The sequence below is a fragment of the Manacus vitellinus genome, unplaced genomic scaffold (genome assembly GCF_001715985.3).
Source record: "Manacus vitellinus isolate BGI_N305 unplaced genomic scaffold, ASM171598v3 scaffold_29_pilon, whole genome shotgun sequence".
NCBI classification, from domain to species: domain Eukaryota; kingdom Metazoa; phylum Chordata; class Aves; order Passeriformes; family Pipridae; genus Manacus; species Manacus vitellinus.
The window spans coordinates 4,474,886-4,491,694 of record NW_021940207.1 but is presented as its reverse complement, the minus strand read 5'-3'; the positions used below and the strand labels follow the sequence as shown (position 1 = coordinate 4,491,694).

Below are 16,809 nucleotides of genomic sequence, written 5' to 3'. Positions count from 1 at the left end.
ATCTGGGTTTTAGATACGCTTCACTCCCAAAGCTTTCATTGTCTTCAAAGGATTCTTGTAGTCTTTGATTGCAAGAAAAGCTGCGCCAAACTATCCAATTAATAGTTCCCCCACCCTTGGCCCTCGCCTCTGGCCCTTGGCCTGCTAATGCATTTTGATTTGCATGTGGACAACATATCCCTGGAACTTTTCCATCATAACAAGTTTAGGAAAAAGTACCTTGTGCTATAAAGGAAGTAATAATATCGAGTTTGGAAAACTATATAGCAGTTTGAATAGACTTGAAAGCCCACACCATCACACTCCCTTTACTGCCAAGACAAAGCCTGTCAGACTCCTGTGTCCTGTAGGAACAAGCTGCAGAGCTTGTCCTTTCCTGAGGGAGAACACAGGCCCTTCCTAAAGTCCCCTGGGGAAAGGGAGGAGGAACTGGGACTGAAACTGCTGCCTGTGACTCCTTCCATGGCTAACAGCATCCCCTGACAATATATAACCTACTAAAGAAGTCCTTCATGTTCCCTGGTGGTGGAAAAGTAAGGATAGGATTTAATTTGCAGCCAAGAATATTTAGTTTGGACAGTAGGAAAGACTGTCCAAAGGTGAAGACAGCACCGCTGTGGAGTGGACTGCCAAGGGAGGTTGTGGGATCTCTATCCGCAGATGTCTTCAAGGTCACACTAGATAAAATTTTCTTGGGAGTGGCAAACGGGGAATGGGTTTAGCTGCACTGTGTGCCTTGTGATCTTTCTACAACTCTGAAAGACTGTTCAAAGGTAATCACTTTTGCTGATAAGGGAGGACAGTATTCATCTCATTTAACCCTTAAAGACACAAACCAAACCTGTCTCAGATGCTCACCTAAAGAAAAGTTGACAGACCTTCTCCACTGACTGGAGGGCCACCTTGGATAACAAAGCTGGTTTCCAGGCTGGTAAGTTCAAGATGAATCCTACCTTGAACACAGTCTGTGCAGCAGGAGATTTCTCAGAGAAAAGGGCTTTTATAAAAAGGTCCAAGGATAGCAAGGGTAGAAAAACAGTGGCTATAAGCAGAGTGCAGATATTTAGCATGTATTTTTGGAAAAGCTTACCGGGATACACTGGATTCCCCATCACTTGAAGCATTTCCGTCAGGGAAAATGTTTGGTGACGGTTTGGTGCTGTGTCAGGGTCTCTGACTGGAGAGGTGAAGGTCAGGCTGTGTGCTGATCAGTGATATTTTTGAAGCAGAATGGACTAGACTGGGAACAATCCTGATTAGTTACTGCAATGACAGCCTAGAAATAACTTTCTAGAAGAGACAGGCTTTGCTAACCAGACTTCTTTCTACTCTCCCCATAATAGTTTGAACAATGTTCCTCCATTGAGCTGCAAAGGAAGGTGCTTGGCTCTGCTGTCAATCAATCACTACTCAAATTTGAGAACACTTGTAGGCAATGTCCCATATAATCAGATTACTGCATGATTTAGGAATGGAGTGTTCTTCACTGCAAAGGCACACATTTTTAGGAACAGTGCAAAATTTGTCAAAAGATGGCCAGTGCAACAGGGGGTGGCCTCTTTTGAGACACATTTCTGGCATCCTTACTTCACCCAACAGTGAAACAGGCTCTTGAATTGAGTACGTTGAGGAGCCACACAATAAAATGTTGAACCTAAAAAAAAAAGAGAGAGATATGGAGGATATGAAGTATAATTGCAGGTGGAGGTTGGGAGACAGTTAAATACCATTCAACTTGAAAAAATAATTTCACACACTAGCAAACAAAAATGAAATTTATAAGGAGTTTATTGGATTGGTAAAATGTAATAAAAAAGCATTTGTGATACTTCTTCTGCAAAGAAAAAAGGCATCTGGCCATTTTGCATATTTATTTTCCCTTACAAAACATTTGAAAAGCATAACTGATAAAAAGGATAACAACTGAAAGAGCAGAGCAAGAGGAAAATACATCTCAATATAATTGGATAATGCATAATAAAAATACAGAAAACACATGCTTAAAACAGCTTTCATTCTCTTACTGTAAAAAGTCATTTTAAGTGTTGAATAAAAAATATATGCCGGTTGCTCTGAAAATTGCAGTTTAGAAGAGGTAACTAGCCGAGAACAAAATATATATATCTATATATATTTATAAATATAGAAAATGTGTATATGCTGCATCTGTCCTCAGAACAAATTGGAATAAATGATTTTTAATTCATGCACACAAGTTACCAGAGAAAAAACTTCATTTATTGCCTAGATCAATCCTGTAAGGTGCTGATTGCATTTCCTGAGTGCCCTCAAAGCCCTACAGAAGAAGCCAGTGAGGGAGACAAGTGGCCTGATGGGTTCAATGACAAGGAAGGCTACTCAGCAGCTCACAGGAGGTGCACTCAGCAACTCACAGGATTCAGGAAAATTCCAATGGCAGCAGGATTAGGCCCCTCACAGACTTGGGTAGTGCTTTTGCTCAGCAAGGAGTAAAGCTCTGGTACCCCCAAGCTCTGACAGACAGGAGACCAGTCCTAAAATCTCAAGTAATGTTACTTCATTAGGATCTGAGGGCATAGAGTGTGCAGCAGCAGGCATTCCTCATATAGGGAATGCTTCCTTGTGCCCCCTCCTTGCCCAGATACCTAGGCTAGAGATTCACATTTAAAAGGAAGATGCTTCCCATACCACTGAGAGCCTCTGTCTGCTGATGCAGTCACGCTCCCCTCTCAATTGCAACAAAGGCCACAATGCAAAACCTTCTCCATCTCAAGGGCTAGGCCAACAACTACCATAAAGCTGAAACACCATTCAAACCTGGCCTAGCCACCCACTGTGAATTACTGCACATCCAATAAGGATCACTGCTGGTGAACCCTCGAGCAGACAGGTCTTCAACTGGCAGGGATAGGCCAAAGCATAGCAGCTATGTAGGACAAATACGTTCCTGGGGGCACTTCCTCCTTGCAGTCTGAAAGAGCTAAGTCAATCTCCCAGCCTCTGAGGGTGTCTCCATGGGGCACTTAGCCAAGAAGAATCCCTCTGGAATGACCTGTGTGTGGTTCAGACCCCCTTGTATCAGCCCACAGGTAAAGCCAGTGTGAGAGACTGGGCTCTGACACATGAAGAACCTCTGCTCTTTGTTCTGGGCTGGAAAGTGTCGTTACTAGAACTACAGAATTATTACTCCAGGTCTCTCATTTGACTCACTGGAGGGAAGGCACTGGAAGCTGCTCTCCAGTCTCTCTGACAGTACAAGCTGTAGCACAGGAAAGTAAAGGACCCTTAAGGAAGTTGAAATCTCACTAAGGGAGATCCTTTCTAGCAAGACCATGAGAGAAAGTCCAAGCATTATTTTGCTCTGCCCATACCTCTACCAATACTCATTTCTCACTCTCCAGAGGGACAACAGAGGAGGTCACAGGGGTGCAGTACTGAGCATCAAAACATCAAATCTTTCCCTTTTCTGCATTTTCAATACACCTTGAATTTCCAATATACCTTGCATTTCCTCTCTGATCACAGCAGGGAAGAGTTTGCTAAACATGATTTTGAGGATTGAAAGTAAGAGCATATCAGCCTTTTTGATACAGTAGCACCAATCAAACACCCAGCCTTTGGTTCACCTTGAAATTTTCTCTTTTAATATTATTTAAAAAATGAATGATGGAGAGCTTATAAGAGACAATATTAAGTGAATAAATTCTGCAGATATGAATGACTCTGGAGTTCTGATAAGACAGAGATATTTGAGGAGATATACCTGAGTACCTCTGCTACAGAACAGTTGCCTACGAGACAACAGGGTGTGTTAAGCAAGATGACAAGATATGCTGATGGGATAGACCATTGCTTTGTTTATCCCAATACAGAACAGATGCTCAACATTAACCTCTTGTTTCTCTTCTCCATCATCCTCCTAGTTTCCATCCCTGCTCAGCACTAGGGCTATTTCTCTGCTGCCCATAAAGGAGCACGGCAGGTCTCTGAAAAGGCACACATTGAAGCAATTGAAATACATTTTTTGTAAAGGCAGCTCTGTCAGTAGCCTATTCGCCACCTTGCTGCTTGTTCTGCTGAGATGCTTAGCTACTTAAGCATTAGGCACATTAGAAATACTACTTTTTAGGTGGATAAAGCAAAGAACTAGATCAGACTCTGGAGACAAGGCACAAAATGTCCATTTGCCAAACTGAAATGGCTTTCCAGCCCACACAGAGCTGTCAGTAAAGCAGTGGCAGATGCAAAAAAAAGTTCCCCAGTTCTGTATTTTCAATGGGCACCACCTCAACACAGTTGAAACGCAAACTACAACCTCCGGCTGTGCATTTCAGTGCAAACTGCTCTTATCTCATACAGCCCTGAATGAAACATTAGCACAAAGGCAGCCTAATTGGAACAGGATCTTCTCCTTCTCTGCAAATCCTCATCATTGCACACAGTCCCATAGCTAATGGCAGAGAGAAAACAGCTGATTCTGGCAAAATACTTGCACTAGGAAGGCAGGATCAAGGCCTAGGCTGGATGCAGACTCACCACGGGGAGCAGTGCTGGCCATGGAGAGGATGAGGTGGACCTTGCTCTGTTAGCAGGCTTTCCTCACTCCCATGCTGCAGCAGTGTGGAAAGCTGTAGCAAGTGTTGCAGAGGAGATGCTGGGCTCTGGCTCTAGTTTAGGGAACACTTCAGAGTGTGTAATTTTTCTCCTTGGCCACCACCAAGGAAGAATATAAAAGCAACACAAAACTACACTGAATGGTCATCTCCCTTTCATTTTGAAATCTAAGCACTTCCTCCACTGAAGGCATTCCTCCCATGTAGGATTCCAATTCTGAAAACTCCTCTATATCAGAACTGGAAAAAATTCTGATCACATTTTCTGGTTCTAAATTCTAGGTAAGCTTTCCTAGACAGAGCTCCTAACTTTTCATTCAGTGCTCAAACCAAAGTGGCTCCAAAGCCCATGGGGACCAAGGCAAGACTAAGACTCAACAAATGACAAGTAAAAATGATACCATTGAAAAGCACGTGGTCCTGATTACCAAAAATGCTGAATAAGCAAAGTTTCTATGGAACAGAATTAGCAGGAGATGTAGGAACAGCCATTAAAAAAGTATCAGAGCAATTCTGCCCTTTATGTTTTGCCACATTTATTATTTTCACCTCTCTCTTCTCACAGATGAAATGGGGCAGGCCAGTTCTTTTGCCTATTCAAGTTGGCTTTGCTCTCCAGGCTGTCATGCTGCTGGCACAGACCTGCGGAGACAGGACTTCCCGCACTCTAGGGGAATGCTGAACTGGAGCTGTTTTTTAAACATTAAACTATTCCTGTTCACCACACACTCTGCTTCCAAAAATAAAACAAGCATCCAAGTCTTTAAACAAGCAGAAGGACCCTTCAAAGTCTCAAAAAATGTTTTAAACCTGGGGCAGGAGGGATGGGAACGGGAATACGTTTTCCTACTAATGGGAAACAATGAAACTGATGTTTCTGGATATGAAATGCTGGGTAATAACAAATCAGAGGTCTGTTGCTGAGCCTGTTCTGTCAGCCAGCCCTTGTGAGAAAAAGACAGCAAGAAAGCATTTCTCCTTTGCACTGATGAACTTAACATGAAAGCAGGGGCAATACATGGGAAGGAAGAGGGTAGACAGGTACACGGCATGAAAATTATTTGCCTGGAGCAACCACAGGAGTAGGCAGAAAAACGGCAAATATAATCTGTCTCCTTATTCCCTTAGCCCTGGTTCCTAAAACTAGTTTGGGAATAAACTGGGGGAAGGGGAGGAAGGAGCAGCAATTTGAACACAGCAGATGCTCCAGTTAAACCATATCTTCCCAAAGAGGAACCGAGGGTGGGGGCAGGGGAGATGGCTATTATTAATGTCCTTCCGTATATAGCAAAGCAGACATCCTGCATAATGGCAACACAATACATCAATAATAGCCCAAGAATAGCTTCCTACCGGTTTTTTCCCCCTGACAGTTAGAAACATAAAGAGAAAAATCAAGCTGCTGAGATAAATAGCTGAGTCTCCACCCCCACCTCAAATTGCCTTGGCATATTTTAAGAGATAAATGGTTCTATGAGAAATTTAAATAGCTTTCTCTTTTCTTTTTTGGCAGCTGCAGGAACTGGGTCAGGTGTAGAAATTATTAATTTCGAAGCCTGAAAAACCCATGTTTGAAACTAAGTTTTTTTTTTTCCTTTAAAGCATCAACTTTCTTAGAAGCAGAGTTACAAAAAATTAAAAAATAATTGAGGAGTTTTTTTTAAACAGAAGTCAGGCTAAAAATAATGAAATAACAGTGCAAGCTGCAGAAAAGAGACAATTTGTGTAACACTTTAATGGACACTTAAAGTATCCATAGTGGATTGTTAATTTTTTTTTTGCATAGAGTACAGTATTTGCCCAATGGCTTTCATTCCTCTTAATCAAACCTAGCACTGGGAGTCTGCCTTGAAGAAAAAGACTGGGGAGCACCATTCTGTAGCTTTACCCTAACTTTAGTGCACGTTTCCAAAGAGACAGGAGATTACTGCCAAAGTGACCAGCATCAAACACTTCCACTTCCATGAGGAGACCGTTTACTGCTTACTTCCAGATCTCAGGACTGACACCCCATCAAGTTCATCTGCTTGAGGCTGTGCTCACTGGTGCTCAGAGCTGGTGAACTTGGTACTGAACCACATGTAAATCACTGCATTCCCCCTCCAACTCAAGTTACTCTTGCTTTACACATTGATACCAGGGTTTCTAACCCAGTTTCTCTGCATGATGCCAAAAGCCATCTCCCTCCTGATGTCATATGGGGAAGGATCTCTTTGCAATGATAAAACCTTGAATCTTATAGAGAAAAAAGGTCAAATCCTGTAGAAACTGCTTTGAGCAAAGAAATGCTGTTAAACTCCCTCACAGGAGAGTACACTAGTTAAGACCTGTAAAAGGTTCAAATTTCCAGTCCTACAAAGACTCTGAGATCTTGAAAGATACCCAGTTGGCACACAGCCTGCCTCCACTGCTGCATGGCTGGCAAAATCCCCCCCGCTCCTCATGCTCTGTTCCATGTCCCAAATCAGACGGATACCTGAGAAGGAGGAGGATTCCCTCGTTTATACTCACTGCACCTCCACAGGGCTCACAGCTCGTGCTCTCCTTCTCTTGGTGACCAATCAAAAATTTAAAAGGTGACAAAGACCAAGATGTAAATAGAACTGCGGTGCCTAGAAAGTCAGAGCACAGATAGTATCAGAAGACAGACTGTAATTACAGGCCCTGCTACTTATTACATAGGCCAGTTGGGCCACATGAGCCTTCGGTGGAAACTTCCTGTGCAATTAATAAAGGAGAAACAGAATACTTTTGCAATCACTTCTCTAGCTTTCACTGTGGGGGTCCAATCCTGCCATCCTGGATTAGCTCTAATCATAGACAATCTTTCTCTGCATAAACTGAAGGCATCTGTTCTGTAAGACTAAAAAAAAAAAAAAAAAAAAAAAAAAGAAAAAAGGACAAAACCCTCATTGCAAACCTACACCATGCAATCAAGAAGGAAAGGAAACCGATCTTTCCTGATCCCCCCCAGATCGTAATCTGACAATGTTTTCAAGGCATCTGGCAAAAAGGAAGAAGAAAGAATAATGCTATGAAATATTTAAAATCCTACTTCTGTCAAGAATACACGAGAGGGGAAAGGTGAGTTTGAAAGGGCTGCATTATTTGTAAGTTAAAACCTGAAAGCACCATCTTTTGCATAGAGGCACGAGATGCCCTTGGCCCGAGCCAGAGCAGTCCTGAGAACAAGTACCAGGCATTGATTCAACAGGGACTGGAATGACAAAGTCAAGGCTGTGTGTGAGTGGGACCAAAGCAACTGTCCTGCAACACCATGGGATGTACCATGGGACGTCAAGGGTAAGGCAATGCACTAATGATACCGTACAGTAGCTGTGTCTTTGCAGCCCACAACTGATCCTCCTCATCTAAAGCTTGAATCAGATTTTCGAGCGCATGGGAAGTGGAGCATACCCGAGGGAGGATTTCTCCTAAAGGCACTTTTTTTACTGCTGAGACTCTCACTAAACAGACATGCAAGGAAGGGGAAACTGCCCTGTGAGATCAGAGTTGCATCAAATGATACCTTGCTTTGGTCCTGCACCCAGGATCTTGCCCTTTCCATTCTCAAATCCCAACTCCTGTGGAGGACCTCTGTAGAAAGACCTCAGCTAGGCCTGACCAATGGACTGATCCCAATCTGCATCATGAGAAGCAGGCACAGAAACAGGCTGGATGTGCCCAGGCATTGTAAGGAGGGGAGGCACCAAGCAGATCCTCGGGAGTTCTGATGCTCAGCTGAGGCTTTTCTTAGTCACATCCACCTGCCTGCTGTACAGTTCCAGTAGAAACCATAACAGACTTCAGTACAGGCACTGGGCACACAAATGGGAGCAAAATGGTCCTGAAACACCGAAACAAAAGATACTTTGGAACAAAACTGGCACAGCCACAATCCCCACAACGCCTGTGTAAGATAGAAAGAATCCCTAGAACGTATTTATCAAAAGCCATTTTATGCAGATTTTTCCTTCTGAATATTTAAAACATGGTGAATATTAAACTTCAGAGATTCTTAATACGTTCCAAAGCCCCACGGACCTTTGAAATGCTAGCTCATCAATATGCAACATCTAATCTTGTCAGAAAAAAAAAAAAGAGGGAAAAAGAAAGCTATTCATCCTTTACACACAGAGGTTACAGTGAGAATCCCAAGGAAAAAAAACCTTCCAGCATCTTATGCAATAGGTTAAATTTACTCTGGTTGGGAAAGTTTCACTTTCTGTAAGAGAGAAAGTGCCTGTACGTGCATAGCTACTGGAAGCTTCTTCTGAAGTGTGAGGCTGAAACTGTGTAGCTGGATTACAGTAAGTAGTTTATTAAAAAAAACAAGGCTTGTGGCTTTGCATCCTGTTCCAGTCCACTGTAGTTTCAGGATCCCCTCTCCAAAGGCCAGCAGACAGAGCGCCACCTAAAAATCCATTCTAGTCCAAAATGCTGTGGTTGAAATGGCTTTGCTTGTTTATAAAGTTTAGTGTTTCGTATCGCTTGCATCTGACCTTCAGCAGAAAGAAAAGCTCAGTTAAATTGTGCAAATATGTACCAAATGGGAGCAAGGGAAAGCAGCCAAAAATGCTGCATGAGCTTTTGCAGGGCTGCAGCCTTTTAGGAGCACCAGTTAGATGAACTGGATGAGAGGCCAAATTGATTTAGGCTCCAGGCAGGAGCTTAAAACACCACGACATCCAAATTCACAAAGAAAATGTTCTGTTACTGCAACCCCAAATTTCCTGCACATGAAAACACTGTTTTCTTTCATCTTTAGGAGATGCTCGTTCTGTAATCCGACATTCAAAAATGAACAAACAAACAGGAGTCAGCTGACAAAGGATTCTTGCTGGTGAATGGAAGTAGGTCACTCTGAGTATTTAGCCTTTACAGTCTGGCTTAATATTAGTGTTGTACACAGAGCAGTAACAAAACTACACTGGAGACAGGGAAAGACTCTAATTTTGTCTTTTCTATGAAAATTAGCATTAACGTTCTGCATTAATGTGCAATGGCTCCCCAGCACTCAATATCTGGTTAATTAAAAGAAAAACCACAACCCCAAAGCAAACCACACACTAAATTAAACAACAACAAAAAACCCTTACTGGTCAGCCTGCATTTAAAGACATCTCAGCATGAGTAATTGGGCAGAGAGGAATTTTCCTGAAGGAACATAAAAGAAAATGAAAGCTCTACATACAAGACCAAATAAAATCTTCTGTCTCTCACAAATGCAAATTCAGGCTGCCCTTTTACACAAACATGTTAAAGGAATAAAACTGGAGGAAAAAATAAAAAAGGATAAGCTAATAAATTCATTTATGGACAAAAAAAATATTAAAAAACAAACTATCCTTCAAACATATTTCTTCATGGTAAATCCCTGCAATCATGTGGTTCTAAATTACATGGTTAAATATGACTGAAAAAGTAAGGCACAATTTCATAATAATTTTAAAAGCAATAATTATAACAATTTTCTTTGATATCCATACGGCAGGCCACTGATACTAAGGACACACAAAACTACTTGATTAAAGATCCAAAAAAGTTTTTCCAACTACTAACTAAGACTCACAATACCTCGGTGAAGCAAGTAACAAACCATCTTCACTGCAAAGATGAGTGCACGTTGAGGAAATGGAAAAAGTGGGTAAGAGAGTGGCTTGTGGACAAAGGGAGGCAGAGGCAGGAAAGCAGAGACACCCCAAGTGTGATGTTCCCGGGGAGGGTCTCTAACCCCTAGTAATGCAATGATAATTACAAAACCTGGGCCTTCTGTTTCTTTCCTCAGTCTCTAAAATATCCTGGTAGGCTGAGAAAAGTGGACAAATAACAAAATTTAAAAAAAAATAAAAATGTTGGAACTGAATGCTCTTGCTACCCATGATGAACTCTCTTGCTTCCACATGTACCATGAAGCCAAAGAGACCAGGGACACGTAGTCAGGAGTAAAGCCCAGTGAGGTATAAGTAGCACTACTCAATATTGCAGCCTGTATCTCTACTCAGTTATAGCCCCACAACCACTTTATGTGCATGTGCATATGCCAGAGAGTGTGGAGCTCAGTTTTTTCAGATCTCAGCAGAAAATTTTCAGGCTGAAGTAAAAGCTGTTCCCCAATGTCCACCAGGAAACCTACCAAGGTTATCTTTTTTCTATTAGATTTTTAGATGCTGGATGAATGTTATAATTTCACAGGTGTAAAGTCTATTTTGTTTCAGGCTCCAAATGCCAGTCGGACAATCGACTGTTGCAAACTCACACTTGAAATGCTGAGGAAGCCAGGTAATATTTCTAGAAATGTCTAAGGAGAAATGCCATTCCCAAGCCCAGAAAGGTATGTGGAGATGAAGTTCAATCAGTATCTCTTGATCTCCATGGCAGTTGCCATAATGTGCTTATATTCTTCAGTAATTTCAGGGAAAAAAAAAACCAAACAAAAAACCCCAAGATAAAAACAAAGAAGAAAACTGCAATTGCCACAGAAAAAGACACTGGCAGTACCCATAGCCAGCCACTCCACAGCTTGAAGATGGGAAAGAAAAATGAACCACACAGAAACAAAACTGTTATTTTGAGAAGAGTCACATTATTTGGATTGTTCTAACAAAGGAAATAGTGACTTCAAAATTAGCAAAACTGGTTAAAAATAGGGAAAAAATATCTCGTGAGAAGATTCAAAGCTTTTTTTTATTTCACTAGGTCCAATATTGAATCATTTCCCAAGAAGATGTGCTTTTTTTTAAGCAAATTTTTATCCAAAGAAGTTTTCAAAACTGTCACAGAAACTTTAAATTACCAGCAGAAGAAACCCAAGAACTACTCAAAAAAACTGAAAGAAGACATGGGGATTTGAGAAATGAAAATATTTGTTAACAATTCTGAAATTTACTTAGATAAAAATTCAATATGATTTTAATCACAAGAGAAAAAAAAAACAACAAAAAATGTTGTGGGTAACATTGCAAAAAGAGAGAATTTCTCACTAAAAACAGTCTTTCTGATATCATGTAATTTAGTGTAAAAATTGCAACCAGCTCCAACTGGAAATAGTGTTCTCACAGCTCTCCTCGTTTGTACTTTTTTAACTTCTAGGTTACCGAGTAGTTCCTGCTCTCCTTCCACAACAAACACTCAGGTACCATCACTAGTGTTTACTCATGGGAATTTCACCACAGTGAGGTTCTTCAGCAGCCCTCCCCCCTGATAGCCATGACTTGCAGCACTGAAATCTGTATGAGGTGTTGTCAACCCAGCTTAGTGAACAAACTGCAAATCAACATGATGAACCAACTGTAGGAACCAGATATCAACAGAAACCACTTACAAACTCAAACCCTTTCTGAGCCATTCAGCTGAAGCACCAGGTGTCTAACATTTATATCCGATGCTGATGGAGGGCAAAGACACAGAATTTCCCCCAAGAACCTTCTCCTGGGTCCTGTTATCCCTTGCCTGCCAGACTTTCTCAAATCAAAAGAAAACAGCATTTATCAAACCTAAGTCATGCTTCACTAACCATGGCCAGTCAGCAGCTGTAACAGGTCCAAAGAGACTTCAGAGTGACTTGTTGCATATTCTCTTTAACAACCACCATTTCTTATAAGACACTTTTTTTCTCTTTCTTCTCAGGTACATTTTGCTGATAAGCAGAAAGTCAACTTAAGGCCTGTGCCTTGGGAAAGCCTCACTCCTGCCATCAGGATGAATGCTATTATGTAGAGTTCACTGTGATGAACACTTTGGTACTTCCATACCTCTATGATTCAATCATTACCCGAGTGTTTTGCAGCCATGATAAAAATCTCAGAATTAAAATATTAAAAAAAACCCAAAAACAAACCCTCAAATTAAAGGTGCATTATCAGATACACTAAAAAAATGGTGTTGTTTTCTGTTCTTAAAAGCAATGTTCAGTGATTAAAATGACAATAAAACGAACCACATTCACAAAATAGGAGCGTTAGCCTTGGGGATATGCTTAAGGATTGGGCTGTAACCAAGGCAACCCAATCTTCTGGAGAAAGTTTAAGCAGACAGTTTTAAAGCCATCCCTCAAAGATACAGTAAACCTGGCTGTAGGGCTACTTGTGCCATATGGAAGGTGCCACAGCCACCCAACACAAAGCACTCATCTTGTAATACCTCACCCTCCTGTCACCCAAATGTTACATTCAATCAGCCACCAGCCAGGTGGCTCTCCTGCAGCAAGAGCATAAGGGTGACACAGAAGCCATTTCATGTGTTCTGGGTAATTTGACAGAAATTTGACTGTGCCCACATCCTACCCAGATCAAATCTGTATGATCAGGTGATGCAGAATCAGTCTAGTGTTAATGGCTTACGTCACACCACGCAATGGCTTTAAGTCTGTGCTTAAACTAACGCCAGAACTTAAATATTTTGCTAAATTAGAACCTGATCCTGAGGCCTGTGTGGCCACACAAATCATGGGATCAGGCCTTACTTGCCAACAAATGCTAGACAAGGACAAAGGAGCATAAGCAGAAACTGAAGAATTGAACAGAAATGTCTGTGTGATCTTCCAATTCTTTCTGAAAGGAACAGTTTGGACATTACCACAGCCACAGAAGATGTGAATTTTTGTCATGGCTAAGTCCACCTTAAGAAAAGCAGGGGCTCTTTGGCAAAAAGACTCCTTCTTTGGAACAGATAAACAGGATATATTAAAAGTATGTGATAAATATGGTGATGAAGCAATATCCCAGTGGTTCTTAATTGCAGTGCAATTGAGATACGTCCACCAGAATTTCCTAATTAAATCCTGAAGCATCAGAGGGGAGATTTCCATACCCATGTGGGTGATGAGAGCCTCTGTGATGTACATACAATATTTTTCAAATAGATTTATAGCAATTTTAAAAGGGAAAACCACAGAAGATAAAGAAGAGTGTTTCGAACACTCACTCCTTCCAACAGGCAGATGGTTTTGGTGTTTTGGGGTGAAAAAACTCACCCATCATAGTACCTTTTCACAGATGCGTCAGCTCTAAAAACTTGCCACAGTACCTCAAATATCAATACTGCTCAATCTTTGTTAATCATATTTCATCCATGGAGTATTTAATGCTTGAAAAGTTTGACTCTTACCTCCCTGCATGCCAGCCCAACTCACAACAGCACCCTAATAACAGAGATCTAGATCTAGATCTCCTGGCTGGCCCTGTGCTTTGAAATGGGCTGGAAGCCCAAACCTACATACCAGTAAGCTTTTCTGGAAAGAGAAAATAGAACTCCAAAAATCAGCAGTTTGGACCAATCTGTGACTAGTTTAATTCCCAAAATGTGTCTGGGAAATTGGAAAGAAGCTCTCTCATGCAGACGGTGGAAGACAAGAAGCCATATGACTTGCTCCAGTCCAGCCTATGGCAGAGCCATAAAAAGCCCAAAGGCTCTGGACTTGAGTCATCCTTGGTCTAAGCCACATTCTGCTGGAAGGTACAACAGCTTCTTTCCATCAATTACCCCAGTGTTATTCAGAAGAGTCTCATCAGCCACTTGATTTAATGCTAGGAAGGGTAAGGAAGATCAGAGCTAGGTTTGCTGCCTCCCGAATGGCTTATTCTGCATCTGAGTGTATCACATCCTGACTTGTGCTTGTAGAGATGCAAAATCCTCAACAAGGATACAAGTGTTATCAGTCCCAGCACTGACCTCCTGTGTTTTAGTAGGGTTAGTTCAAACTATATTTCCACAATATTTGCAAGCTTTTTTTGATGGGTGGTGGTGCAGACTGTGTGTAAAAAAGCGAGCTCAGAAGGATCTTACATGCCACGGGTTCAGGGAGCAGCAGCCCAGGTGGAACCTGGCATGAGCCAGGGTGCCAAAAAAATCTGTTTATGTCTGAGGCAGTAAAATTTTTGAATGCCAGTATAAAAAGGCAAACTGCTTCAGCACAGCCTCTATGCTGGTGAAGGACTTCTTTTGCTCAATGATGCCACCCTTCTACAAAGAAGGATTCATTTTAAGCTGTGAATTTTGGGAAACTTCCCTGACACTGGTGGAGTTTGCCAACATATAAACCATGTAAGTAACAAGAGGTTTCAGACTGGTATTTCTGTATTTGAATTTACTGTACATAGCTGAAGCTATTGAATTTCAGTGCTCTTCCATAAAGGGTACTGCTAAACTGAAAGGAAAGGCACCATTTGCAGGAGGTGCAGTATCACATCACAATTTTTCCTCTTTGTTTCCTGTCATTCCAGCTCATCTAACTTTTCAGCATTAGTAGATATAATCATTCTCTACAATAGAAATCTCATATAAAGGTGAAAGCACCACATTTCTTATTGTTTTTCAGTGGGAGCATGAAAAAAATTCTTATAACTTACTCTTGAAAAGTGCCAGTTTGTCACTTATATGGGTCAATCAGCCTGAAACTGTTTCAGTTCTGCTTCTTAATTTAAGTGCAAAGAAAGGTATTTTCTTTGATTACATCTGCAAATAAGATATTAATGTCAATTCAGTGATATGAAAATTACTCCCTCACTATGTAATTTGCACCTTAGTTATTATGGGTTTCATGAACAAGAATATTATAGCTGCTCAGTGTGCTGTGGATTTCTAATTTTTTGATTTTTTTTTTAATTAACCAAACTAAAAGAACCCAACAACCACTATTATATAAAAAAAAGATTATCTGCATCCAGTTTTTATTTACCTTGGCATATGTATTAATTCTGGACCAAAAATGAAAATGCTGCTGCTGGCCTAGCACTCTACTGCTATGAATTTCACCAGAGACAAGTTATAAGTGGCTGGGATGAAAACAGAAGAGGAAAAAAGATGCTTACTTTCTAGAATGGCATAGTGAAGGGTTTAATACCTTCTTTAGCTTTCTTAAGATAAAAACTGAACAACAGTATGTATTTAGGAGGGTCTTTTTTGCTGCTGTTGAAACAAGATCCTTGATTTTTTTTAATGAGAACTCCAGATCATGTGTGTTAACATCAGAGAAATGAATATCATCCTAAGGCTTGATTCAATCCCTGTTACGGTTGAAGGAAAATCCTCACATTGCAATAACAGGAGGTGGAACAAGATTCTATTGCTTAAATGTTTACCCAGAGACCAACACTGCCAGTGGTCCCACTAGAAGGGGTGTATGACAGAGTGGTGTAAGATTTTTTTGAGCATCGCTTTGCACTGCAGTTCTATGCAGTAATTTTGGGTTTTTTTAACCACTGGGATTTTAGAAATGTATTTCCAGTGCCATGACCGGCTTATGTCTCTGGTAAATCAAAAGCATGTTGTGTGTGTGTGTGTGTGTGTGTGTGTGTAGTGTAGTGTGCAAGCTCACATCCTTCTGTGATTGCTCATACATTGTGAATTGGAAGCATCACTACTGAATAAATTTATGCAATAGCAAAGTAAAATTTCATGAGTAAAAGAAAAAACCCTATTAACTGGAAGGGAATGGAGACAAGTAAGGGCCTAAGAAATAACAAATCTGTGTCCCAGGGATACAAGGTCACACCTACACTCAGGTGCAGTACAGTTGCAGTTGCACTGTTTGCGTTAATGCTGGGTCTGCTCTCACACCTAGGGCAGTGGAGCTACTTCTGCTGGTGACACAGATCCTATTAAAGTCAAAGGGAACCTCCCCATGACTTCAATGAGAGCTGGCCAGGTTCTCAAAATAACTTGGGAGAAATAACTAGCTCAGCCATCTTTCACCTTCTACCTTCATGTACTTCTTAAGAGACAGGAATCAAACACAAACGTAGGCAGGACCATGTTCAGACCTCCTTCTACAGGCATGTAACTTAGCTGCTGTGACCACTTAACTCCATCAGCTGCAGATACAGCAGCTGTTCTGACTCACTGCCCTCTTGAACAGTTGTGTCTAAATTAGATGCTTGTCACAGGCAGTCTGAACATGGCCTCTCAAAGTGCCCTCTTGTTCCAAGGCCTTCCAGTTTTCCTTTTTTTTTTTTTTTTTTTTTTTTTTTAAATAGAGATTCAGACCCTAGCCTGGAAAGAAATCATGCAAAGCTTGTGCAATATCCCCCGATGGGCATCCTGGGGAGGGTCACAGTTGATACTCAGAGATCAGTGCTGGCCTTGGCAGTCAGAGCCTGGATCCGAGCAGAGTTGCAGGTCTTGCAAAGGATGTGCCCGTCCAGAGGGTAACAGCCCTGATTGTCCCCTTCAGACAGGAGGCCACCACAGTCCTAGAAAATAAGCAAACAGAAAGAGG

At 41.3% G+C, this 16,809-nt stretch overlaps 1 protein-coding gene across 1 annotated transcript in view; it reads right to left on the bottom strand.

The window, feature by feature from the left end:
• Positions 1–1,770: 1,770 nt before the first annotated feature.
• LPP (LIM domain containing preferred translocation partner in lipoma) overlaps positions 1,771–16,809 on the bottom strand; it is a 311,735-nt gene continuing 296,696 nt past the window's right edge. The window contains exon 13 of the mRNA XM_029960801.1: positions 1,771–16,783. Within this exon, the coding sequence (XP_029816661.1) occupies positions 16,655–16,783 (129 nt within the window). The 3' untranslated portion in view covers positions 1,771–16,654. The remainder of the gene's footprint in view (positions 16,784–16,809) is intronic.